Below are 27815 nucleotides of genomic sequence, written 5' to 3'. Positions count from 1 at the left end.
AAATATTTAATTTAATAATCAAATAAATAATTTGTCATCATTTTTAATCTCCTTTGGAAGGAAATTAGTTTAATCATATCATAAAAATAACAAATAAATTTAACAAATTAATAAAAATGAAATATCTGTTTCATAATATAATAATATTTTCAAAATTTAAATCTATATCACCCAATCAAATATTCTACAATATTTTTAAATGCTTCCACGATTTTACTTTTAATTTTACTGGCATATTAGAGATGGTGAAAGTAGCGAGAAAAAATATAAAAAAATAAACGGTAATAATTTATGAAATTATTTATATTTGTGCCATATTTTCTTCTCTTTCCAAATTTAAAAATTACTTTGATGTGGTGTTCTCACGCCAACAGATATAATTTCTCACAAGAGAGAAGGAATCTTTCTCAAACAAATCGCTCTAAATATCTATTGATTATTTTTTAATATATATATATATTTAGAGTTATTTTAATTAATTTAGAATATATTTGATAAAATTATGAAAGTTTTCATACAACTGTTTATTCAATATTTTAATTCAAAAATTAATTAAATAATAAGAAATCTTTTATCATATCACCACACCTATTTCATGCACAACAGAGTAACTTCTATGTTATATTAAAGCAAATGTCTTACAATGCCATTGATGAACCTATAGTTCGGACCCTAAAGGAGTGTGCTTGGTGGGTTTTTGTAGACATTTTTAATGTTGGTATTTGACTTGTAAATATTTAACTGAGTTTGACCTCGATTAATTTTTTTTTTATTTTATAATTCAAACTTGGTTCATTGTAATTTTGATATGTTTGAACTTGTTTCGAGTTTAGTTTATAATTAGTTCGATATTACATATAAACGAGCTAAACTCGGGTTCGGCTCGGTTTCAAACTCGTTAAACAAGCTGGATTCAAACTCGTTAAATAAACTCAATTTTGCCAAATATATAACTGTAAGTTTTATAATTATAAATAAATTATATGCAAAAGCAAAATATGAATATAAATTTATAAACTAAAATAATTAAATCAAATTCTTCATAAAAAAAAGAGTTCAACGAGCTCCATAGAATTCTATTTCAAATTCATTTTAAATCCATCTATATCTCAAACTCATAACTTCAAAAACTTCACATTAAGCATATTACAAAAATATTTACTCATGTTAGTACATTTCATTTATCAATTAGACTATAATATCTTCAACGTTAATTTATAATAGTTATTATTCTATCTACAAGCTTCACATTAAGTTTATTGTAAAAATATTTACTCGTGTTTTATTACTTTAATATAATAAAACTTGAGTTCTTATTATTTATTTATTTATTTTTTTAATTAAAATATATTATTTATTTATTAAATTAATGCACGAGTTAGCTTGCGAGCTCAGACAAGCTGAGCATTACTAAATTCGAGTTTGACTCATTTAATAAACGAGTTTATAAATGAAGTTTGAGTTCGACTTGTTTATCCTAACGAATGAACTCAAATAAAATTTTATCGAGCTGAATTTCAAATAGTTCGTCAGCGGCTCGGCTCGGCTCATTTGGGGACCTATCTAACCCCCTCTCCCCTCCTTGATTGGCCTCATGATTTTGGCTTTTTAGTCTCTTCATCTTTGCCAATATCTGTGCGTGGGGTGGTGTATCTGGAAAGTGTTGTAATGAATACTAAAGGAACGACTTTTCCCTCCCTATGGTTGGTGGTCCTCTCTTATTAAAAGACCAAGTGTAACAATACTATGTCTTTATTTCCTGTATCTTCTACTCGAGCTTCGCCTTGTAAACTAGCCCTTTGGGCTCACTATTTTAATGAAACTTGATTACTGATGTTGAAAACAAAAAGAAAAGGAAAGAAAAGAAGAAGAAATTGAAGTATTAGTGTTAATTTTCCGAATTTGCAGACCCATTAGAATTTGTTGAAAGATGCGAGGGTTAAGCATAAATTAGAATTGATTGTTATTAATCCATTCACACTCTTCTCATTTATAATCTTTGGGTCTATGGATTTCTACATAGTATCAAAGTCTGAGAATGTACTTATCCCATAACTTGTTTAACTTGTGAATTATATCGTCTAACACTTTAGATTTATATTGACCTTTGAGTTAGCCCAGTCCATATAATATTATCAGTTGCAAGTTGCACTCGAGGAGTGAGTGTTGAAGAATGCAAAGATTATCCCACATCGGATATATAAAAAAATATGCAAGAGTCTATAATATAAAATGGCAAACCCATTAACTTCACTTGACTCATGCTGATAATTAAGCCCAAATTAGAATTGATTCTTATTAACCCATTCACACTCCTCTCGTTTCTAATTTTTGAGTCTATAGATTTCTACATAATTCAATAATTTAAAATTAATTATTTTTAAATTTTATTCTAAATTTTATTTATTATTTTCACTGATATTTATAATTATTTATAATTCTCAAGTTTTCATAAATTTATTTCTGATATTTTTATTTTTAATTCTTAATTTCTAATATTTTTTTTATTTTATTCATATTGACAAACTTTTTCTGAAATTTATTAGTTTTTATATTTTTTAATTCATATTAAATCTTTTCACTCTACTCATTAAATTTTCTAGAATGCCCACTATATATTATCATAAATTATAAGTGAAGGGATATAATTTATTCATTTAAATGTTTTGTATAACGTGTGTTTCTTAGCATATAACATAGGTATTGTAGGTTTCAGGAATAACATGTGTTTAGTGAGCAGCAAATTACATAGTTTGACATTTATAAATGCCTTTTCCTTTTTAAACAACATTCTATAGCTAGCCAAAATTATGCTGAACAGCCTGCCATCACCAGAACTTTCTAGAGCACCACGCTGAATACTAAATAGAAAAAGAAATTAATAATTCTTCCACATTGAAGTTTGAGTCAGGCTAGAGAGAAAAGGGTGAAATTTACACATCAATTGACCACTCCTTTACAGAAACCTGAACCAGTGGAGTCACAATTGAAGTTCTTATACGATAAAAATATAAGATTATGATTTTTATCATAGTAATTGATATGCAGATAAATTTTGTAATGTTACATATAAATTTTTGCAAGTTATTTACTTTTATATTCTAAAAGTAACCAAGAACAACTACAATTCTGAATATATTCTTTTCAACTGATTTTAATTACTTTTAGTAACCCAATTTGAAAAAACGAATAATAAAACTCGTCCTTTTTACTCAAAATCAGGTGCTAGTCTTGTGAAATCTGGTTATCAGATTGCTTTCCTCTATGTGTAGACCTAATGACAGACATGTTGTTTGGCCTCCATGGTGTTCCCTGATAAGGTTTAGAGGGTAATTCGGAAGCTTTCAGTGCTAAACAGGGTAAAATTCTTCATGTGGAAACTCAATATTGGTCGTCGTCTTCCCACAAGGGAAAAATTTTAGAGAAAATCTTAATTTGTCCTTCTGTGCATCTGTCCCTTCTCTTGCACAAGAGTTAGGAATGTTTGGCTGCTTCCTCCTCTGACGGTTGGATCAGATGATTTTCAAGGCAATGTGCATTACAATGATGCTTGCTTTAAGAACATATTTTAGGATAGCTCTCAGATTGTCAGTAAAACCTTGGAGGAGCAGCATCAGGAATTTATGGCGACCCAGGAGCAGTTTTCGTACTCTATTGAGTACTCACTCGGTGCAGGATCCCACTGCCTTGACCGGGTCGATTCAGGGCTGGGTTCCTTTCCCAAGAGGATAATCTTAATGAAGAACTGCGATTGTGCTATTAATAATCAGAAAAGGCTAAGTAGTGTTGGTCCAGCAGCCAGAAATCATGATGGTTTTGGCGTGCGCTGCTGCTCCAACAGTCCTTTTCCTATGCTGCAGATTGCGTAAATACTGTGCAAAACATTTCAAATTTACCTGGAGAGACGCCCATTAGTTGCTATTTCTTCTCTGTGTCCAAGACCCATTAGTTAATAGAAACATAAATTAGGTGGCTGATTGTTGGGTAAAAAATGATCAAAACTTGTTAATGCTGTATTGGAAAATGATTAAAACTTGTTAATGCTATATTGGAAAATGATAAAAACTTAATACCACATTCATTAGGGCTCATTTCTTTTTAGAATCATAGAAATCATTAGTAATTAAAGTACTAACATAACTAATCCTTTTATTTTGTCTAAAAAAGGGAGAAGGGTGACTAATGGCAGTGTCCCGGTGGACTTACCATACAGGCTCTTTTTCACTGCGAAATAATCATAAAATTATAGCTAAATTTGAAATAAAATTTAAGCCAGTCATCACAGTACCTATCTTGAAATCAAGTAAAAAAAAATTAATTAATACGTAAATTAGATGATTTTATAACCTATATAAATATCTTAAAATCCTGTCTCTCTTCAAAATCGAATTTATACCCTTTTAATATATAATAAAAATATATCTTTACAATTAGACAACCATACGAGGTGTGCTACATAATTAAGAATATAAATCAAATTAGCAATTCTCAAACCACTATAAAGTTCAGCTTGTTAGCTGCTGGTCTATTATCTGACGTGGTTGAATGGTCCTGATCTTGCCACGGAGGGTCATATTGTGGGGCCAACTTAACTACTCATGATTAGGTACATCATGCGGTAAAGGTGAAAATGAAATTCCATCAATCAAAAAGAGTAAAGAAAGAAGATAAAAGGAAAAAAAGGAGTAGGGAAATTAAAGTAAAAAGAAAAAAAGAGAGAGAAAGTGGATTCCGGCGAAGAAAGCGTCTGATATACGCTCTTCTATTGCTGTCATCAGGAAGAGTTTATCCGAATATAATAAATGCCACCTCATCGTCTTTCTTAAAAATTTCAATACGCTGACAAGTCTTTTAATAATGACAATAAAATAATTGAAAATATGGTGCGGTGATGGACTTATGTATTCATTAAAATTTAGTTATTCTCTTTTAGATACTAAAGTTTTTTTACCTCATTAAATATATATATTGTTATAAATAAACAAAATAATAAATATTAAATAATTAATATTTAATTATTTAAATATATTAATTATTTTATCGATTTAATATATAAAAAATATATATTTATGTTATATAAAAAGTTTAGTATATTTATATTTCATAAAAGAGTATATTTAGTAAAAATTGCTATAATTGGCTTTTTTTTTTCTATTTTTTTATTGATAAAAATATCGTTCTTATTAAATGTTTTTTAAAATTCAAATTGCTACATTTATTTTAGAAGTATCAATAATGCTTGATAATGAAAAAGATTCATATTAAGATATCTTCATTCTATATAAGAATATTAATCAAGCCAATTCCTAATTAATACCTTGATGAAAAGAGAAAAACTTTATAAAAAATGAAGAAATGTATTACCAATGGGACATTAACATTAGTTGATAAGTCTTGGATTAAGAAAAAGAAAAGAAATTAGTTGATAAGTATCAGTAATACCATGTGCTATATTTTTCTGTTGTCTTTAGCATAACTCTTTTTGTAGTTTCATGCTTGAAATTTCCTGGGTTTGATAAAGGCTATCCATATATCTTCTCTTTTCCTTTTTCTTTCTTCTTTTTTATATTCCTGTAATGATAATGAAGGTTACATAAGATTCTAAACAATAATTTAAGCACTAAACTGTTAATAATATATATATATATATATATATATATATATATATATATATATATCTTTTACCCATGTAATAATTTCATGAATTTATCATTAAAAATAGCTTTTCAGTCTGCTTTCTTTTTCTTTTTTCTTTAGATGTTTAAATCATATAATTACTCGTAATTATATACATTATTAGTTAGATTAAGCCCTTAAAACAATTGCATGAAAAAATTGATGCACCCAATTTGCATGAAAGATTTTGTTATCCAAAGTGAAGAAACATAGATATCATTGTTTTCTAGCAATTCAGGTATAGTTGTTATCATGTAATTAGTTTGGTGATTAAATAATGATCACGTTAGTGTCATGTGTCAAAATATTGGAGAATAATGGGGCCAGCTCAACAAACTATAGATATTTATAATTTTAATATTGTTAAATCAAATTTATGTATGGTAGATGTGGCTCCAAAATGTTGGTAAGTTTCGTTGCCCTGTCATTTACATTTTATTTTTTATTTTTTAATTTTTAATTTTCATAGCAACCAACCCTTTGGTCTCTTAGATATTTTCCTTGATAATAATGAATTAATATTACAAGTTGTATGTCTATCTTTCTTATAAATCTACTTGCGGAAAGAAAACATTATTGGACTTTGTTGTTGCTTAAAATAATAATAGAAAAAAGCTAATATTATATAATTATATAATATATAATTGTATTAAAAATTAAATTATAAAATCAGAATCAGTTGAATTCGTCTTCATACTTATTAAAAAGGGATTTTATCTTTCACTAAAATAACAATAATAATCAATTAACTAAATCATGTCTTTTAATAGACATGCACTTGCTCTATAATTCAATCTAATCCCAGTGCTCAGTACTTATTCTCCTAAAAACCACTCCCAAATTTAGCACACAGACAACTCAATGGTCCAAAATGAAAATTCAATTCAAACCCACAAAAAAGAGAGTAAATTTTAGAACATTTTATCTAGAAACTCAACGTTCTATGTGTTCAATTTTACTACCTCCTCCAAAAAGGGCAAAAGAAAACAATGGTCTAAATAGAGAATTCAATTTAAGCAAAGAAAATGGAGAATTAAATTTACTAACTTTAACATTAAAAAAAAAACCTAATTTTACACATGTAAAAGGATAAGAGCTAAACAGTTACATGGTGATGGACATTTTCTTACAGAGCTTACAGCTTATGCAAATCTGGCAATCACTCACTCCCTATAATAACAACACCCCAACCTTCTCTCTTCTCTCATTATGTATTTTTCACGTTAGAGCACATACCCACATGAACCATCTGTTTCTTTTATAAAAGCTCTCACCTTTCTGTACCAAACCCATACTCTTTCACTCCTTTCTTGATTTATATTTAGTGGGTTCTCGTTGTTGTTATAATGGGTGATGCTATTTTGCCAGATCTTGGGACCGAGATTTTGATCCCGATATGTGCAATTATAGGAATCGGGTTTTCTTTGATTCAATGGTTACTTGTTTCTAAAGTGAAGTTGGTCCCTAGCGGTGGTGCTGGCAATAATAATAATAACAATAAAAATGGGTATAGTGATTATCTCATCGAAGAAGAAGAAGGTGTTAATGATCATAACGTCGTCCTTAAATGCGCCGACATTCAAAACGCTATCTCCGAAGGTAATTTATTTATTTATTATATGTTTTCTTTTCTCCTTTTCTTTTTTTTGTTTTATATTTGTGTATTCATGCGTGTGCATGCGTTTATGCATGGATGTATGTACATAATTCCTATGTATCATATTTGTGTGCATGTATGTGGGTGTCCATGATTATGGGATATGTTTGGGCTTTGTTGAAAGTTGAAAAACTTGAAAGACTGGATCTTTACTTGAGTTGATGTGGGGTTTGCGCTTTTATTATTGATAAAGTTTGGTTCTTTTTTTTCGTTATTTTGGGATTGTGGGGTTTGAAGGAAATTGTGAAAGGCTTTGTTTTTTTGTTTTAAAATATTTTTGATAAGAGTAGCGTTATGGCGTCCCTTGCCATGTTTAGATTGTATCCGCCAGAGGTTCTGTTTCTGAATTGTTCATCCGATTGGTGTGTGGATGAAAGTATTAAGAAAAGACTTTTACTATAATTAGAGCTTGTGCTCAAGCAATTCCAGACAGATGGTAACTAATTATGGAATCTGGGTCTCCTGATTATTCATTAATTTATTTTGTATTTCAAATTCATTCTTTATGATCTTGCTAGGAGATTTGGAGTAGACTTGAGATCTGGCCTTCTATTTATTTATCAGTGTTTGTTTGTTTTATGTTATGGTAATAATTATAGGGAGCTCATCAGTACTAGTAGTCTAGTAGTGAAGTTAATAACTTTGGAAGCTTTGTCACAATTGGAATACTTAATGTGATATTCTTTTTCATATCCCACCACCAACCATTCAGCCCTGCTGGCTCTGAAAGTTTATGCCTTATATAGCTTTGTTGATATTATATTTTACTAGATCTGGAATTTATTTTTCTAATTTGACGAAGTTCTCATAAATCTTGAGGTAAATTTGCTATCCTCTTAAAATCTAGATTGGAGATGGTTAAAAATGCAGAAGTGCTCTCTTAACCTTCTTTTTTCAGATCTGTTTATACTCATTGAGTTACTTACCTTTTAGTGCATGCATTAAATTGCCCGAAATCTCAGCATATCATGACAATAGTCTTCTATTAGGAGGCGAAAAATGTCAAAACCCTTTTCCTACTAGATGGTATTTTAATTTCATATTCTCATCCTTGCTATTGTGCTTATAGTCTTTGGTCAAATTTGTATCCTTTTCTGCATACTAATTTGGTTTGTGGATGTCACAGGGGCAACCTCTTTCCTTTTTACCGAGTATCAGTATGTTGGCATTTTCATGGTTGCTTTTGCCATCCTTATTTTCGTATTCCTCGGCTCTGTTGAGGGATTCAGCACCAAGTCTCAGCCTTGCACATATGACCAATTCAAGATGTGCAAGCCTGCTCTGGCAACTGCTGCCTTCAGCACTGTATCATTCTTGCTTGGTGCTTTCACTTCTGTGGTTTCTGGATTCCTTGGGATGAAAATTGCTACATATGCCAATGCTAGAACAACCCTTGAGGCAAGAAAAGGAGTTGGGAAGGCTTTTATCACTGCATTTAGATCTGGTGCTGTCATGGGTTTTCTCCTTGCTGCAAATGGCCTTTTGGTACTTTACATTGCCATCAACCTCTTTAAGTTGTACTATGGTGATGACTGGGCTGGGCTTTTTGAGGCTATAACTGGTTATGGTCTTGGAGGATCTTCCATGGCTCTCTTTGGCAGAGTTGGTGGAGGTATCTACACTAAAGCTGCTGATGTTGGTGCTGATCTTGTTGGCAAGGTCGAAAAGAACATCCCTGAGGACGACCCAAGAAATCCAGCTGTAAGTTACTTTCCTAATTTAAAAAGATTCTGCTAATTATGAGTTCAAATTTTTTTTGGGTCTTTTTTTAGTTTTTTCTTTGTCCACAGGTAATCGCTGATAATGTTGGTGACAATGTTGGTGATATAGCTGGTATGGGATCTGACCTCTTTGGCTCATACGCAGAATCTTCTTGTGCTGCCCTAGTTGTTGCTTCCATTTCATCTTTTGGAATGAATCATGAGTTGACTCCAATGCTATATCCTCTTATCATTAGTTCTGTGGGTATCCTTGTTTGCTTGCTCACCACCTTATTTGCAACTGACTTTTTTGAGATCAAGGCTGTAAATGAGATTGAGCCAGCTTTGAAGAGGCAGCTCATTATTTCAACTGTTCTTATGACTATCGGAGTTGCTGTTGTTAGTTGGATTGCTCTTCCATCTTCCTTCACCATCTTCAATTTTGGGACTCAGAAAGTTGTCAAGAACTGGTAAGGTCTTTCATTTTCTTTTGGAATAGGATGGTAAGGTTTTTTTATTGTTTTTCTTTGATTGTATTTAATGGTACTCAGAGATATTATTGATTGAATATGTTAGCATTGAATTCTATGTGCAGGCAACTTTTCTTGTGTGTTGCTGTTGGTCTATGGGCTGGGCTCATTATTGGATTTGTAACTGAATACTACACTAGCAATGCATACAGGTTAATTTTCGAAAACTGTTTGTGTTACTTGTTTTTTTTTTTTTTTTCCTCCTGAATGATCACTAATTTAATTCTTGCCTCACATTTATTTCAGCCCTGTTCAAGATGTTGCTGATTCATGTCGAACTGGAGCTGCCACTAATGTTATTTTTGGGCTTGCATTGGGATATAAATCTGTTATCATTCCCATTTTTGCCATTGCGATTAGCATTTTTGTTAGTTTCAGCTTTGCTGCTATGTATGGTATTGCAGTAGCTGCCCTTGGAATGCTGAGTACCATTGCAACTGGATTGGCAATTGATGCATATGGTCCCATTAGTGACAATGCTGGAGGTATTGCTGAGATGGCAGGCATGAGCCACCGAATCCGAGAGAGAACTGATGCCCTTGATGCTGCAGGAAACACCACTGCTGCTATTGGGAAGGTTTGTTGGTTCTTACATCTATATATCTATATAAATGAAAATATATACAAACAGGCTCAATTTAGAGTTCACAAAAAGTTGGCAAGTGGCACATTGAAGGAACTTTGCTGGGCTTATTTTTAATCAAATTCTTTGATCGTCTATGTATGCAGTTATTTGTTTCCAGTTAAATTCTTTTGATCTTCTGTTTATTTCTTAAATGTTCTTAGTCTCTTCTACTTCCGTTTTGACTTTTTATCTTCCTTTATTCAGTTGAAAACCCCTATTGAAATTCCTTTTTTTTTTTATATGTATGAGTATTTATCTTAAATTAAATCTTTAAATCCTTTGATATTTTAATTATGTGGTTTTTAATTTATTTATTTGATTGCTTCTAGTTCAGTTTCAACTCTTTGTTTTCCTATATTAAATTGTGAACTATATGTGAATGTTATATAAGGGAAGGCATAGATTGACTCATTTCAGTTTTGTGCTTGCGACTTTTTTATAATAAGCTTTAATTAATTTTGTTCATTGTTTAGTAAGAGGTAAATTTAATGATATTATAATTTTTCACTTTTATATATTGATTTCATATAAATTCGTAGCACATTGATCCATCTCCCTGTTTGTCATTTTATGATGTGTGGGTATTTGATATATTTTCTCCTTTCTTATCTCCATTAAAATGTGCTAGTTGAAGGGTGAAACAACTATTTGGAACCCACATCCTTTCTTTCTCTTATTTTATTTGAATAAACTACAATTGTTAATCTCTCCCTCCTTATATTTATTTTAATGTGCGAGAATTTGATTTATTATTTCTTTCCTTCTCTCCATGAAAATGTGCAATTTCAAAAGTGAAAGAACTATTCGTAACCTATATATTTTCTTTCCTTTATTTTATTTGAATAAGCTACAAACTATTATTAATGGAGTGACTATTTCAAACAATTCTAACTATATTTCAAAAGCAAATAGAATTGGAAACCTGTGGATCATGCTTCAAATCAAGCATTCAAAAGATTGGAAACCTGTTGCTTTAGTACTTTTGTATCTTCCTCATTGTTTTTTCTGTAGGAAATTATTACTTTTTGATATTTTGAGTTTATAACTAGATAAGTTAGGTGTGGGATCCTTCTTGCAAATACCAAGTTGGGTCTCCTTTCTTCAAATGAATAGCAAAATAAGAATGTTAGCAGCTCCTATGCGTCATTTCCTATCAACACATTTGATTATGCTTTTATCAGGCAAGGCTTCTTTGAAAGGCTCGAGTCTTGTTGGAATTTTATGATCTTTGGGAAAGTAGATTTGTTCACTGCAATACTGAAGGAGTTCATTTTTATTATAGGAGACTTCTTGGTTTCAGTTATCTTGTTGACTAAAATAAACACACATCTTAACAATGTTGAATCTGCACCTCTCTAATTGAATTTTTGTTCTACCATTTTTAGGGTTTTGCCATTGGTTCTGCAGCTCTTGTGTCGCTTGCTCTCTTTGGTGCCTTTGTTAGTCGTGCTTCAATTTCAACAGTAGATGTGTTGACACCAAAAGTTTTCATTGGTTTGATTGTGGGTGCAATGCTTCCTTACTGGTTTTCTGCCATGACAATGAAGAGTGTCGGAAGTGCAGCTCTGAAGATGGTGGAGGAAGTCCGCAGGCAATTCAACACCATCCCTGGTTTGATGGAGGGTACTACCAAGCCCGACTATGCTACATGTGTTAAGATTTCCACTGATGCTTCAATCAAAGAGATGATCCCACCTGGTGCACTTGTCATGCTCACCCCTCTCATTGTTGGGATCTTTTTTGGTGTGGAAACCCTCTCTGGTGTCCTAGCTGGATCTCTTGTATCTGGAGTTCAGGTATCCGAATCAATTTCCACACATTTTCTTTTCGATTGGCATTATTGGGATTACAGCAATGTGATACTGGCAGTTGTATTTATGTTCTTGTTTGCTATGTGATTTATGGTGTTGCTTTACATGCTGTGTCCTGAAGAATTATTTCTTGTCTATATACTACAGATTGCCATCTCTGCATCTAACACTGGTGGTGCTTGGGATAATGCCAAGAAGTATATTGAGGTATTGATTAGATTTTAAAGATGCTTCGTGTCTAGCATGGTGCTTAAGATAAATTGTCTCATATCAGGTATTGGTAACTGAGCTTTTTATGTTGTATTGACAGGCTGGTGCTTCTGAGCATGCAAGAACGCTTGGTCCTAAAGGGTCTGATCCACACAAGGCAGCTGTTATTGGCGACACCATCGGTGACCCATTGAAGGACACATCTGGACCATCACTTAACATCCTTATCAAGCTTATGGCAGTTGAATCGCTTGTGTTTGCACCATTCTTTGCTACACATGGAGGTCTACTTTTCAAGATATTCTAAATGGGGTCAAAAATCGCTACTGGTTCTTCACATCCTTGTTATTTTGCTCTCAAAAGTATATGTAGTTTGTAGTTTATGTTGACTCTTGAAATTTGTCTCTGCTTATATTGAGTGGTGGAGAGAAGTTCCCTCCTCTTAAAAAGGGTCTGATTATAGCAGCAATGATAAGAATGGAAATGGTGAATCTAGTGAAGAGTATCACTTTTCCCTAGCAAGACCATTCATTTTTCAACTTCCATGCAATTTTGTATTGATGCTGTTCTTTGTACTGCCTTTCTCTTTCTCTGAAGTTCAATTATATGGTTCTGGCACATACATTGTAAAATGGGAAAAATCCTGATTCTATCTTGTCAAACGGCTTAGGTGCTTAATTCCAAGAGTCAATTCTATCTGGTAGGCCTAGTCTTGAGTATTGCTGGGCTAGCCATGTCAAAAGGTAACAGTTCTTATCCTTCAGTTAGTTAACAAGTCCTATAAAAAGAAAAGGAGTTATCTTTGCCTCGACTTTAGTTGGGTATAATATTGAAACTCATGCTCCCAGTTGGCTCCCTGTTATCCTTTTGTCTTGTCGCAAATGCAACAGCAATAGCAACAATCGTATTTTGGACAAGTTTGGAATGGTACTCAGATCAGTACCTGAAAAGGCTCAAGTCTGATATTGCCAGGCTGTTTGAACTGGTCTAGAATCAATGATGTGCCCGAGCCAAACCATACGGGGTTCCGTTCGGCCGGCCTAGTTCGCCTGATTCTGTTGTGGTGTGTGAAAAACTGAAACTACTACACGAAAAAAGGCACTAGTTTTGGCTTTTGCAATATAGGGACTCCCTTGCGTGAGAAGACACTATCAGAGCTTGATTTGGTAAAAACCCGAGTTGAGTCGAAATATAGAAACTCGTAAGCTCGAGAATGTTCACTTTGGATTTAAATTTTCATTTCCAATATGGAAATTAAAGAGAAAGATTAAGTACAGTAGTTACCTTACATAACAGTAACACGTCTTTGAATTGAAGCTGTGGACGTCTTTGAATTGAAACTGTGATTCAAAGCCAGCTGGAGCTTTAATTTGCAGAATAAGAGGAGAAAAGTCAAAAACGGTGCTGTCTAGTCCTGTCCCCCTATGCAATGTATGCGTATTATGAAGCCAGTTTTGCGTGGCAATTTCAAAATATCAGAAAAATACAACCACCATGTGAATTTTGAAAGGTTCTTCTTTTCAGTCATTTCGTGCTCTCCTCTTCAACTTCCAAGATTCCATAGCCATCCATTTCACGTGCTCATAAAAAAACATCAGACTGTTCTCCTCGTTTGCTGTTTTAGTAATCATCATTGAATGATGCGAAACAATCCAAACCTATGCAAAACACCCGTTTGATGATGATAATAATAATAATAATAATAATAGCAGGTATAGAAAAGCTTATATTCTCCTGTTCTAATCCCTGCTTATTATTATAGTTTCAATCATCATGCTCTCTATTAAACCTTCCTTCCGATCACTCTCTCTTCTCTCTCCTCCTCCGCCGCCGCAGCCGCCGCCATCTCTGTTTCCCACATCCAAGCCCACTACCATTTCTATCCGTACACATCTATTCATCAAATCTCAATCCGCCACCGCCACCAAAAAACAATTAATACCCAAAACGAATCCAGATAACACCACCCAAAGGCCGCCACTCTCCAATTCTCACGTCCTCAAAGTAGCCATTATCGGGTTTGGTAACTTTGGCCAATTTCTAGCCAAAACCCTTGTCGCTCAAGGCCACACTGTTCTTGCTCACTCTAGAACTGATCACTCTCTTGAAGCTCATTCTCTTGGCGTGTCCTTCTTTCTTGACCCTCATGACCTCTGTGAACAGCACCCAGATGTTATTTTGTTATGCACTTCTATTATTTCTACCGAGAAAGTACTAAAGTCTTTGCCTTTACAGAGATTTAAGAGAAATACATTGTTTGTTGATGTCTTGTCTGTTAAAGAATTTGCTAAAAATTTATTGCTTGATCTTTTGCCTAGTGATTTTGATATCATTTGTAGCCATCCTATGTTTGGTCCTCAAAGTGCTAAACTTGGGTGGGATGGTTTACATTTTGTGTACGAGAAGGTCAGAATTGGAAATGAGGAATCTAGAGTTACTAGGTGTAAAAGTTTTCTTGATGTTTTTGCTAGAGAAGGGTGTAAAATGGTGGAATTGAGTTGTCATGAGCATGATAAGTATGCTGCAGGGTCACAGTTTATTACACATACTGTGGGGAGAGTGTTGGAGATGTTGAGCTTGGAGTCTACTCCGATTAATACTAAAGGGTATGAGAGTTTGTTGGGTTTAGTGGAGAATACGGCTGAGGATAGTTTTGATTTGTATTATGGGTTATTTATGTATAATAAGAATGCACTTGAGATGTTGGAGAGATTGGATTTGGCTTTTGAGGCTTTGAGGAAACAGCTTTTTGGAAGGTTACATGATGTTGTAAGGAAGCAGTTGTTTGGGAATGAAGAGAGGGGGCAATTTTCCCAAGTGGATCATGCGAATATGCATACTTATGGTGCTGCATTTCTTTCTGCTCCAGAGGCTGAAAGGTAAGGGTTGAAGCAATTTGACCTTTGTATTTTGTTATTTTGAGGAGTGATGATAGTTGTCTGTTTTCTACCTTGTTTGATTTTATATTCTGTTTTATATCAGGAGAAATGCGCATCTCTTTTTATTCTTTTTAATTTTTAAGAAGAATAGAAGAAAGGTGATAAAGTGAGGGTTTAGAACCATTTTTTGTTTGTGCTTGTTGTGCTTGACAATCAAATTTGGGAGTGGTATGGTTAAATAGCTATGTAAAGATAGGGTTTCTGTTATTGCTCTTTGATCAGCTTGGGTATTCTAGATTATTGTATTAGGAAGATGACCTGAAATGTTTGGGAGCAAAGTTATCATAATGAATAATTGGCACATGTTTTTAACCCAGGAAAAGGAAAAGTTGAGGAAGGATTTCTTCTACATGCTATACCTTATTAATATACAAATTAAGTCTTTGATTCTTTTGAGCTTTATTATCATATAACACTACTTTGATAGTTTATTGCATTACCTGCATGAAAATATTATCAGTTGTTTATGTGGGTGGGATATTACAAATTGCTTGGATCACTGCTTTAGACAGAAACAAATCACACTGGCGCTGGTGGGTGTTATTTCTGTTTGGAAGCATAAGCTAACTAAATAATGCCTTTTCTGTAGGGGCGTGGGGATAAGTAGTGCTATAGAATTTCAATTCATAAAATATTCACAAAAGTCTTTCTGAACCTCAGATTTCAAGGTGCTGCTCAACCATATGAGTATAAGGCGAAGACCTCCAATTGCATTAATGATAATTCGAAGCTTAAGATTGCTATAGTTGGTTTTGGCAATTTTGGCCAATTCCTTGCGAAAACTTTAGTTCGGCAGGGCCACACAGTGTTAGCTTATTCTCGATCAGACTATTCTGATGAGGCTCAGAAATTGGGAGTTTCTTACTTCTCTGATGCAAATGATCTTTGCGAAGAGCATCCAGAAGTAATTCTTCTTTGTACTTCAATTCTTTCAACAGAAAATGTTCTCAAGTCATTGCCAGTTCAGAGATTGAAGAGAAGCACTCTCTTTGTTGATGTGCTCTCAGTCAAAGAGTTTCCAAGGAATTTATTTCTTCAACATTTGCCACCTGATTTTGATATTCTTTGTACACATCCTATGTTTGGACCGGAGAGTGGAAAAAATGGGTGGAATCATCTTCCCTTTCTTTTTGATAAGGTCAGGGTAGGAAGTGATGAGAGAAGAGTATCAAGGTGTGATCGGTTTCTTGATATTTTTGCTCGTGAAGGATGCAGAATGGTGGAGATGTCCTGTTCAGAACATGATTGGCATGCAGCTGGATCACAGTTCATTACACACACCATGGGAAGGATTCTAGAAAAGTTGGGTTTAGAGTCAACGCCAATTAACACTAAAGGCTATGAAACTTTGTTGAATTTAGTGGAAAATACAGCAGGAGATAGCTTTGATCTGTACTACGGACTGTTTATGTACAATGTAAATGCAATGGAGCAGCTAGAGAGGTTGGATTTGGCTTTTGAATCTCTGAAGAAGCAGCTGTTTGGGCGGTTGCATGGTGTTCTTCGGAAGCAGCTATTTGAGAATGAAGAGAAGTCTCAAGTCTTGAGGGAGGAATCTCTGGTATCAAAAGTTTCTCAAGACGATGCTGCACTAGCATATGTTTTGGACTCTGTTCAAAACAATTAAGCTCTATCTTATGTATCGGTAAGTTGATAATTCTTTTCTTGTCATCTTGCATCATTTATTGCATTGTTAGGCAAGAAATATCCAATTTGGTAACTTAGTTCGACTGTGGTAAAAAATATGCCAGCAAAGAGGGCCTTTTGATGAAGGAAAAAGGGTTTCTGGTTTTAGGTTTGATGCTCAGCTGGTCTAGTTTTTTCTTTTTCATTTTTATTATCTAGTTTGTTTAAATAACTTTTTTTATTTTCCTTGGAATTGCTCCCCTTTAAACAGCATAAGATATCTTATGGGGTCTTCTACTCATTATTCTGGGTTTTCTCTCTGTTTTGTGTGCTTTTAATTCGAAAATCCTTAATTGGTATCATAAAGAAAGTCATTATTTGATAGATGCTATTGTTAATTATCATGAGTATACCTTTTGAGCAGTTGAGGGTGGAGTATTTCAGTGCTGTAGTTTTTTCTCTTCTGTCTTTCTGATAAAAGGCAATCTCTACAAGTAACCTGAGTTGCTGTCTTCGACAGCCTATTTCCTTTGATTTTCTTTTCCTGCTTTTCTGGATGATTAGCTGTGGTCTTAAGAAAGACCCCAAGGCTTCAGATATTTGCAGGCCCATTTCTCCCTTTGTTAACAGTCTAAATTCTTTCCATACTTATTGCCATGCTGACAGATTTGTATTTTGTTAAGGCTACTTGGCGATGTTATTGTTCTTTAACTCTTAATATTATTATTCTTATATTTAAATGGTACGGACTCCTAATCATTAGGTTGTTATTTTTCAGGTCAATTAGTCGCCTGAAGGGTGCACCTACTATTTTCTTATGTTCCATGGGCACTTGTCGCTTCCAGCAAAATAGAATCATCAGCGAGGAAATGACAATTATTCGAAGTGCTCAGAACATAGCGAATGCTGTAGTAACCAAGAAACATTCTCCATGAAAACATAGTACTCTTGCTCAAAAATTTAAAAAAATAAAAAAGAAAAGAAAAACGTAGTACCCAGTACTGATAATGGGATATGTGTCTGGACATGGTTCAGTATGTGCTTGGAAGACACGGAATGAAGTGATCAATGCTGAATGCTCTGAAGGACGTAAGTTCAAGCAAGTACTTAGGTTGGATTGAAGTGGTGTATTCTAGCCATTGATTCTTTTCATTCGCCAATTCTTTTATTCTTCCTCTTCCAGTTTTACGAGTTTCTGGGTCCTTGCTAGTCATTATTTTTGTAGGTGAGGCTTGCTGTATCATTTTTATTTATTTTTTCAACATGTTATATCACTTTATTTCGGTAGCTAGTTTGGAACTCTATTTTTGTGATGAGCAGAGCTCGTTCTATTGATTTTTGTTCCCCATGAGCAAAATGGACCCTGAAATTCTATTCAACTAAAGAAAAAGAGAAAAAGAACCCTGCAAATTACTTGGCAAGCTCATGAATTCTAACAAGTCTATTACAGCTTATCCATCTGCATTAGATACAGTTCATCCAAAGAAAACACTCTCCGGCAAACTAAATGAGGCAAATTTTTTGTGCTAAGCTAAATTATAACAAGAGCTCAGGAAAGCTAAATTTTCATATCTTCTACCAGTCTCTTCCCTTGCTGGTAATATTGAAGAAAATTACCAACATAGTTTTTCACCTTCTTGTAAAGTCTTGGTCTTGCTTCGTTGACTAATCCATCTACAGGTTCAATATCATTTTCAGGATCTGGAGAATAAAATACAGCCACAGAAAACCTCTCCCTTGTTGGGTTTATCACCGCCCTGTGTACCGGGCTCTTGAAAAATCCATTGCTCATTATCTGCATGTATCATAACCATCAGTTACACAATTTCTGATACAAAACATGCCACTCAGCCCTAAATTTGTCAACAAAACGACATCCAAAGAAAAAAGAGCGTGGATTAAGCACATGTATACATTGTTTTGATCAGTATGTATCAAGCCTGAGGAAGGATGAAAGCTCCACTAAGTTGTTTGAAGGAAATATGAAATTTTAGTGTTGAGACATAAATCACCTCTATTTGATCACCGATGTTAATTAAAAGTGCTCCAGGAATAACAGGAACTCTAAACCATTGATCATCTTTTAGTAATTGAAGACCTTCTACTTCTTGGTCTTGAAGGACAATGGTGATTGCTGATGAATCTGAATGTGGTTTCAGGCCAAGAACTAGATCATGCCTTGAACATGGAGGAAAGAAGTTGAATCTTGCTTGCATTGTTGCTCGAACTCCACATTTGTCCAAAAAGCAGTGATCTTCCAAGTCTAATGACATCGCCATAGCCCTAAAGACAACCTCACTTATCAGCTGTGACTTCGCAGTAAATTCAAGTATAGTGTCCCTGCAAATTCAGGCAATTAAATGTTCATTCTCTTGGTGAATATGAAGTGCTTCACCATAGAAAATTTTGGTGTTTAAGGATTGAGGTCCTCCCAAGTTCATCATCTGCACTATTATCTTACTCTACTCTAATTCTACTATTACCTGGCCCATTAGAATATTTCACAAGCATCAGTGCCCTTTGCAGGATGCAAAAGCTCAACCAAACAGTCATTATTTGACACGGTTACTTACATAAAATTTGTGGGATTTTTAGGCCAGTATCTGAGCTGTCGTTGATCTTCTGGGATCAGTACAAGAACTAATCTGTCATTCCAGTCAAGTACTTGATTCTCTGCAAAAGTCATGTCGTTCCCATAACCTTCTCTGCGGTGAACTTCTTTAGCATATTTCTCCTTTTCTTCTATCGGAAGCGCAAAGAATTGCTTGCTAACTGATCCCACTTTATCCAAGAACGGACTTGTCATTCCATGATTTATCGACTGAAATACAATAGCCAATTCTCAGTGCATAAAAATGCAACATAGATCAAATTAATCATTTACATAGGCATGGTAATGGCAGAGGAATTAAGTTGATAAAACCAGACCATAAAACAGCCGAATGAGCTGAGAGCAGAATGGAGTTTTTTAAGTTCTTGTCTGCTGGTAGATGGAGATGCAAGGAGACCAACATCAATAACTGGAATCTCCACAGGTGGAAGGCAACATATGTCTAAGCCTCCACCAACACCATCTCTATAGCAATAATTTCGTGGTGGTTCTTGGCCATTGACAGCGATTTCTTTGACATGCTTTGCTACTGATTCTGTCTTCTTGGCAGTAGGAGGATTATTGGCCATTCTTCCATAGGAAGCTCAAAAGAAAGTAAGTCAATAGGATATGTTCCAAGTGGACGTTTATGGATGTGATTGATACAGCGAGACAAGTGAAGAGGTAGACTAGTAACGACTTTTGTTGTTATCTGCCGCCATATCTATTATTCTATACCTGAAAAAATTAGTGGTTTTGGGTTGTCCGTATTTATTAATTCCTCCAAATGCATCTTGTTCTGAATTTTGGATTAAAATATTAAATCAAAATAATCATAATAAACCAGTATCTATGTTTGGTGGTTATGACAAACTCTAGTCTCGCTTATTTAATCGAGTTTTGATAGTCTAAAACAATAGCATAACGCAGGAGTCAGAAGTTATAGTCTGAACCATTACAGGATAATGAAGAAGTAATGGGTTTCAACAGATGCTTGCTTCCAAAAGATTGGCAAGAGCCTGCAATTTGTAGAACAAAAACGCCAGTCTAACATAAATAATATGGAACTTGGAAAGTTTAAATTTTCAGTGCTTCTATCAGTCCCTTCTCCTGCTCGCAGATATTGGAGGAAACTTTTTTCTTTTTCTTTTTTCAACCAAAAAGAGCATAAGCAGTAATCATATCTAACATATATAACATAAGATTTCTTTTTCTTTTCTTTTACTTGCCGTAATAAATGTTGAAAAATCGAACGTTAGAGATTTCTTTCTGCAGATTTTCCATTCCCTAAATCAGTCCAAAGATGACTACAGATTCATTTAAGACAGAAAAGATAAAATGCTATAAGTGCAAATACATTGTAAGAGTCGCTAATAATGCAATAACCAGAACACGATGATGAAGGATACAGGGGAATTAAATTTTGAGTGCATCTATCAGTCTCTTCCCCTGCAGGTAGTATCGTACGGAACTACCAAAATAATTTTTCAACTTCTTGGTGTTTTGGCCTCGTCTCATCAACCATCCCATCTACGGGTTCCATATCGTTTTACGGATCTGGAAGATAGAAAATTGCCAGAGAACACGTCTCTCGTTTTGGGTTTATCACCACCCTGTGTACTGGGCTCTTGGAGAATCCATTGCTCATTATCTGTTTGTATCATACACAATCTATCGAGTATAAACATTTTCTAATGCATAACATGCTATCCATAATGTGTCAACGGTACCATATATATATATATATAAAGAAAGTGAACTTGGCCAGATTGATTACATGTGTGTATTGTTTAGGTCAGTGCCTATCATGTCTGTGAAAGGATGAAAGCTCTAGAAACTTGCTTGAAACAAAATATGAATTTAGTGTACTTATATTACCTCTGCTTGTTCACTAATGTCAATAAGAAGTGCTTCATGAATAATAGGAACTCTAAACCATTGATCATCTTTCAGGAATTGAAGACCTTCCACTTCTCTATCTTGAAGGACAATGGTGATTACTGATGAATCTGCATGTGGCTTCAGGCCAAGACCTTGATGATGCCTGGAACATGGAGGAAAGAAGTTGAATCTCGCGCGCAATGTTGCTTGATCTCAACATTTGTCCAAAAAGCAATTATCTTCCAAGTTTAGCGACATTGCCATGGCTCTAAGGATGATGTCAGTTATCAGCTGCAACTTTTGGGTATATTCAAGTAAGGTTTCCTTGCAGATTTTGTTATAGAAATTATGAGTAATGAGCTGGAGAGGACACGTGTCATAAAATGAGTGGAGTTGTTAGGAATTTGTTAGTCGTTTACGTGTCATAAAGTGAGTAGAGTGGGTAGAATCGGTAGCATTTTTCATTCAGAAAAGTTATAATTTGTTCTTTCAATAGAAAAATCCTCAAGTCAGCCGGAGCTGGCCTTGAGGTGAGATTTGGTGTTCCACAATATTGATTCTCTTATCTGTTCTTCATCTTTTGATTCGTTAAACATTTCTCAATCAATTCTTCTAAGAAATCCAAATACCTGTATTAAATTGGTATCAGAGCCATCAATCCTCGGAAAGAAACTTTAATGGTGGAAACACATTCACAAACTTTACTGCGGGAGGGGGCAACGCGTGAGATGGAGGAGACGTTCAACTCCAAGATTGCAGCCATGGAAGGTAAGTTGGAAGAGAAAATCAATTCCAAGCTGTCGGAGATCGATGAATGTTTGAAATCTAGAATGGCGAAGATGTTTGAAGCTTTCGAATTGTTCATCAATGGTGCTTCGACATTGAATGGAAGAAGGACGATTCCTCCTCAACCGGGGGATACGGGACAACATTTACAGCAAAATCTTCAAGCTCAAAGTCAGGGTTTTCAACCGAGCTTTTAGAATATGGAAGGGGTAAGACCAAGGCAAGGAGGGATGATGGCTGGCAACAATGGTTATTCGGGGTTAACCAAGCTATCAAGATTAGACTTTCCAAGATTCAATGGATCTCTGGTGCCTGATTGGTTGTTCAAATGTGAACAATTCTTCTTGATCGATCAGACTCCAAAGGAGATTAAAGTGAATCTGGTTTCGATTCATCTTGAAGAGAAAGTAGCTTGTTGGCATCAATCAATGGTCCAAACCGAGGAATCCAGAGGTATGATTCTTAATTGGTCTAGATATAAAATCTTGTTGTTGGAACGGTTTGAAGAAGTTGTTTATGATCCTATCACGGATCTTATGAAATTAAGGGAAACTGAGGGTATTATGGCGTATCACGATAAATTTGAGATGATAAGGAATAGGGTAAGGATGTCTGAAGATTACCTGGTGAGTGCAGGGTTGCGCAATGACACTCAGATGCACATTTAAATGTTTCAACCTCAGACTGTGAGACAATGTTTCACTTTGGGGAAACTTTATGAATTGGCTCATACAAGAATGGTTGGCCAGTCGGGGAATTCTTTTGCTCAGAGAGGAGGGTTTAGCAAGGCTGTTGACAGTGGCAAGAAGGAAGGTAATATCACACCACGATCCACAAGTGAGACTCCTAAACCAGTGGAGGGAAACTCGGGTGGAAGTTCATTCTTGAGTGCTGCTGAGATGAGTGATAGAAGGGCTAAAGGGTTGTGCTATCTTTGTGATGACCTTATACACCAACTCATTACCTAAAGCACAAAAAGAGCCAACTCTACATGATGGAATTGGATGATAGCAAGGAGGAAGATCTAATAGAGGAGGTTGTGCAGAATGAAGAGATTGATGTGCAAATTTCTGTCCACGTAGTAGCGGGTATGTCCAATTACAGAACCATGAGAGTCAAAGGAATACATGGTAAACAAGTACTCTTTATTTTGATTGATTCGGGAAGTACACACAATTTTATAGATGCAAAAGTAGCTAAGAAATTGGGTTGCAAATTAATGAACTCTGGATTGTCAAAAGTTTCTGTGGCTGATGGAAGTACTTTGAATGTAAAATTTGTAAGAGTTCTAAATCCATTTTTTCTTCTTTATAATTTGGAAATAAAGGGAGTCTCTTAAAATTGAAACTTTATGTCAATTTTTCGGCAAATTCATTAATTAAGTTTAAGAAATAAGCAATTTCTGTTGAAAATGATTTTCTATCTGTTTTTGGTTCAAATTCTATATAATTACTAATAAGAAGAATAAGATGAATTTTATTTATCCAAACCATCTCCGTGGAATTCATTATAGAAGTTTTATTTATATTTAGTGTTGAGGGTGAAAAAAGAAATTTGGTTCTTCCACGGTAGGACCCACTCAATAAGGGATCATATATTTTTGGTAAGTACTCTTTATTCGTTTTATCATTACATAATCTAGTCCTTTTTTTGAGTGTATTCAGAACAAGATATCCCTTATCTAGAGCCTGGACTCTGTTTATAAATTCATTACTTAGATTTTTCTTTTTTTGTTCATTCTTATAATTCCAATGATTATACAATTCATTAGAGGAGAGTTTCTCTGTTGTTGTTGTGAACAGAAAAATCTTTCTCTGTACCATTTCAAAAAAAGTTGACAAGCTGGGTGGATACGTGAAAAATATTCTTTCTTTTCCATCACTTCGACATGCATAAAAAAAATATTGTGACATTTCATTTCTTACAGTATTCTCAAACTGATCATTTTTTATATATCGTAATGGACGATTCCAACGTTTCGAGTTAAAAAGAATAGTTACAAGAGGTTTTTCAAACCGGCAAAGATTGAGGGGTTCCAGTGGCAGTTTCAGTATGTTCCATTTCAAGCAGATCTGATGGTTATTCCGTTATTGTTCCATTTCAAGCAGATCTGATGGTTATTCCGTTCGGGTGTTGCGATATGGTGTTGGGGGTGAAATGGTTAGAAATCTTGGGAAAGATCTTATGGGACTTTAAACAATTGACAATGGAGTTTAAAGTAGCCAATAAAAAACTAGTTTTGCAAGGGATTAATCCAGGATATGTGAGGGAGCTGAGAGCTCAAAGCTTCAACAAATTGTTGGGCCAAGAGGGACAATTAGCTATGTTGTATGTCAGAGAAGTGATGGATAGCAATTCTGATTGCTTTCTGTCTAGTATGGAGGCTTCCAAAGAGATACTAAAAGGAATTGAGCAGCTCTTGCTTAGGTTTAATGACTTGTTTCAAGAACCTAAAGAATTACCTCCTTTCAGAGAAAGACATGACCATAAGATTCCAGTTGTGCAAGGAGCTGACCCAGTTAATCAGAGGCCTTATAGGTATGCTATCTACCAGAAAAATGAGATTGATAAAATGGTCATGGAGATGTTAGTTACCGAGATCATTCAATCAAGTTCAAGTTCATATGCTTATCCTGTGGTATTGGTGAAGAAAAAATATGAAACTTGGCATGTGTGTGGATTATAGAGGGTTGAATGCCACCATTATCAAAGACAAATTTCCCATTCCTTTGATAGAGGATCTTATGGATGAGTTAGGTGGCTCTCGAATTTTTTCTAAGATAGATCTGAGAGTAGGATATCACTAGGTCAGGATGAGAAAGGAAGATACCCACAAAACAGCCTTCAAGACTCATAATGGACACTATGAGTACTTAGTTATGCCCTTTGGCTTAACCAATGCGCCAACAACATTCCAATACTTAATGAACTCTGTGTTCAGGCCATTCTTGAGGAAGTTTGTTCTAATATTTTTTGATGACATCATCATATATAGTGCAACCTTGGAGGATCATGTGCAACATTTACAGATGGTTTTTGAAGCTATGAGGTCTAGTCAGCTATTTGCCAAGAGAAGTAAGTGTGCATTTGCAGTTGCAAGTGTGGAGTACTTAGGGCATTTTATATCTGCTGCTGGTGTAGCTATTGATACTAAAAAGATTGAGGCTGTCTCCAGTTGGCCAATACCTAAGAATTTGAAGCAATTAAGAGCATTTTTGGGGTTGGCTGGTTACTACATAAGGTTTATACAAGAATATGGAGTTATTGCTAGACCACTATCCTTGTTACTTAAGAAGGACAGTTTTGAGTGGAGTGAGGATGCTACTACAACATTTGAGGCTTTAAAAACTGCATTTTGTCAAGCTTCTGTATTGACATTACCAGATTTTGACAAGAAGTTTGTGGTTGAAACTGATGCTTGTGGCTATAGCATGGGAGCTATTCTAATGCAAGAGGGCCATCCCTTAGCATACATTAGCAAGCATTTAAAGGGTAGACAGTTGCACTATTCTATATATGAGAAGGAGCTTCTAGCAGTGGTCTTTGCATTACAAAAGTGGAGACATTACTTTTTTACCAATCACTTCACTATTAAGACAGATAAAAAAAGTTTAAAGTATTTGTTGGAGCAGCGGTTGAATACTCCTATCCAGCAACAATGGCTTCCCAAGTTATTGGAATTTGACTATGACATCCAATATAAATAGGGAAAGGAGAACTTGGTAGCAAATGCACTTTCCAGGGTAGAGAGTTCTGAAGTTACAAGTATGGCTATGTTTGTGGTTGAGTTCGATTTATTGCAGCTCATTCAGAATTGCTACACTACAGATGTCAACCTCAAATTAGTAATAGAGGGGTTATAGAAGGATCCTAAATTCAAAAAATATTATACCTGGCTTCATGGGCATTTGAGGAGGAAGAGCAAAGTTGTTATTGGTAATGATGCTGGGGTCAGAAATTAGATTTTGCTGTGGCTACATTGTGCTGGTATAAGTGGGCATTCTGGGAGGGATGCTACATTGCAAAGGGTGAAGGCCCTATTTTATTGGAAGGGCATGATTAATGATATTCAACACTTCATTAGAAGCTGTGTGGTATGTCAAAGAAGCAAATATGACAGGTCTGCCTATCCTGGCCTTTTACAACCTTTACCAATTCCTGAGCAAATTTGGAGTGATATCTCTATGGATTTTATAGAAGGATTGCCACTGTCTTTTGGTAAATCTGTGATTTTTATGGTAGTTGATAGGTTAAGCAAATATGCTTATTTTATATCATTATCACACCCATATTCTGCAGCTTCAGTAGCACAATGTTTTTTTGGATCATGTGTTCAAATTGCATGGTTTCCCTAAGTCTATTACAAGCAATAGAGATGCTGTCTTTTTGAGTGACTTTTGGCATGAGCTCTTCACTGTGCAAGGGGTATCTTTGAATTTGTCTACTGCATATCATCCTCAATCGGATGGGCAAACTGAAGTGGTGAACAGATGTTTGGAGACCTACTTAAAGTGTATGTGTGTTGATACACCACATCTCTGGAGCTAGTGGATTCCATTGGCTGAATGGTGGTATAATATCACATTCCACACTGCAACTCAACTCACTCTATATGAGGTGGTTTATGGACAAGCACCTCCTGCTCATCTTCCTTACTTACTAGGAGAAACCAAGGTAGATATGGCGGCCAAAAGTTTGCAAGAAAGAAAAAACATGATTCAAATTTTAAAGTTTCATCTCCTGAGGGCATAACATAGGATGGAGCAATATGCAAATCAATATAGGAGCGAGAGGCATTTTGAGGTTGGAGATTTTGTTTTTGTTAAACTCCAGTCTTATAGACAACAAATTGTGGTGCAAAGGAGTAATCAGAAGTTAGCACCCAAATACTTTGGGCCATATGAAGTCCTTGACAAATGTGGGACCATGGCCTATAAGCTCAAGTTGCCTGCAACCTCTCGTATCTATCTTGTGTTCCATGTCTCCCAATTGAAGAAGCATGTAGGTTCTGTTGTGGCTTCTTCAACCTTACCATTTTTTATTCCTGACGTCTTTGTTAAGGAGCCGGAGGCTATCCTCGAGAGGAAAATGGCCAATCGTCAAGGTCAAGCTGCTACTGAAGTTCTAGTGAAATGGAAGAACCAACCTAGTGAAGAAGCAACATGGGAATTCTATATTGATCTGTGCAAGAAATTTCCTGCATTTGAACCTTGAGGTCAAGGTCCTTGAAGGAGGGAGATTTGTTATAGAAATTGTGAGTAATGAGCTGGAGAGGTCACGTGTCATAAAATGAGTGGAGTTGTTAGGAATTTGTTAGTCGTTTACGTGTCATAAAGTGAGTAGAGTGGGTAGAATCAGTAGCATTTTTCATTCAGAAAAGTTGTAATCTGTTCTTTCAATAGAAAAGCCTTCAGTCAGCCATAGCTGGCCTTAAGGTGAGATTTGGTGTTCCACAACATTGATTCTCTTATCTGTTCTTCATCTTTTGATTCGTTAAACATTTCTCAATCAATTCTTCTAAGAAATCCAAATACCTGTATTAGATTTTATTGCCTGAATATAATTAAGATGATGCTTTCCCCAGCAACAGTTCAACAACGATGTGAATAGACCATCAATAATCTGTTAATTTATTGTTTGATTTATAAGAAACAAGATTGACTCACCTAAAGTTTACAGTGTTTTCAGGCTAGAATTTGAGCCGGCTTTGGTCTTCTAGGCTTAATACAATAGCTAATCGGTCATTCCAGTCGAGTATTTGATCTTCTAAAGCAATCATGTCCG

General features: G+C 34.9%; 3 protein-coding genes and 1 pseudogene across 4 annotated transcripts; 2 read left to right on the top strand and 2 right to left on the bottom strand.

The window, feature by feature from the left end:
- Window positions 1–6796: 6796 nt before the first annotated feature.
- LOC8263849 (pyrophosphate-energized vacuolar membrane proton pump) lies at window positions 6797–12748 on the top strand. Its single transcript, XM_002530709.4, has 8 exons — window positions 6797–7275; window positions 8460–9034; window positions 9124–9503; window positions 9629–9715; window positions 9810–10140; window positions 11574–11984; window positions 12147–12206; window positions 12310–12748. Exons 1-8 carry the CDS (start codon window positions 7023–7025, stop codon window positions 12514–12516), a joined length of 2304 nt encoding a protein of 767 aa, XP_002530755.1. The 5' UTR covers window positions 6797–7022; the 3' UTR covers window positions 12517–12748.
- Window positions 12749–12887: 139 nt separating this feature from the next.
- LOC8263848 (arogenate dehydrogenase 1, chloroplastic) lies at window positions 12888–18087 on the top strand. The gene is made up of 3 exons (XM_002530708.4): window positions 12888–15088; window positions 15809–16793; window positions 17553–18087. The coding sequence occupies exons 1-2, from the start codon at window positions 13983–13985 to the stop codon at window positions 16773–16775; spliced, it is 2073 nt and encodes a 690-aa protein (XP_002530754.1). The 5' UTR covers window positions 12888–13982; the 3' UTR covers window positions 16776–16793; window positions 17553–18087.
- Window positions 18088–18184: 97 nt separating this feature from the next.
- On the bottom strand, window positions 18185–20008 carry LOC8263850 (codeine O-demethylase). 2 transcript variants are annotated; one of them, XM_015726359.3, is made up of 4 exons: window positions 19703–20008; window positions 19348–19595; window positions 18787–19057; window positions 18185–18569 (listed from the first exon to the last, which is right to left on the bottom strand). In XM_015726359.3, the coding sequence occupies exons 1-4, from the start codon at window positions 19952–19954 to the stop codon at window positions 18333–18335; spliced, it is 1008 nt and encodes a 335-aa protein (XP_015581845.1). In that variant the 5' UTR covers window positions 19955–20008; the 3' UTR covers window positions 18185–18332. The 2 variants fall into 2 exon arrangements, with proteins under 2 accessions (XP_015581845.1, XP_015581844.1); XM_015726358.3 differs by having other exon boundaries at window positions 18787–19114; window positions 19703–20005.
- Window positions 20009–20472: 464 nt separating this feature from the next.
- LOC112536615 lies at window positions 20473–21626 on the bottom strand (annotated as a pseudogene).
- Window positions 21627–27815: the final 6189 nt, after the last annotated feature.

The sequence above is a fragment of the Ricinus communis genome, chromosome 3, assembly GCF_019578655.1.
Source record: "Ricinus communis isolate WT05 ecotype wild-type chromosome 3, ASM1957865v1, whole genome shotgun sequence".
Lineage (NCBI taxonomy): Eukaryota > Viridiplantae > Streptophyta > Magnoliopsida > Malpighiales > Euphorbiaceae > Ricinus > Ricinus communis.
This window is presented reverse-complemented; position numbering and strand designations above follow the sequence as displayed.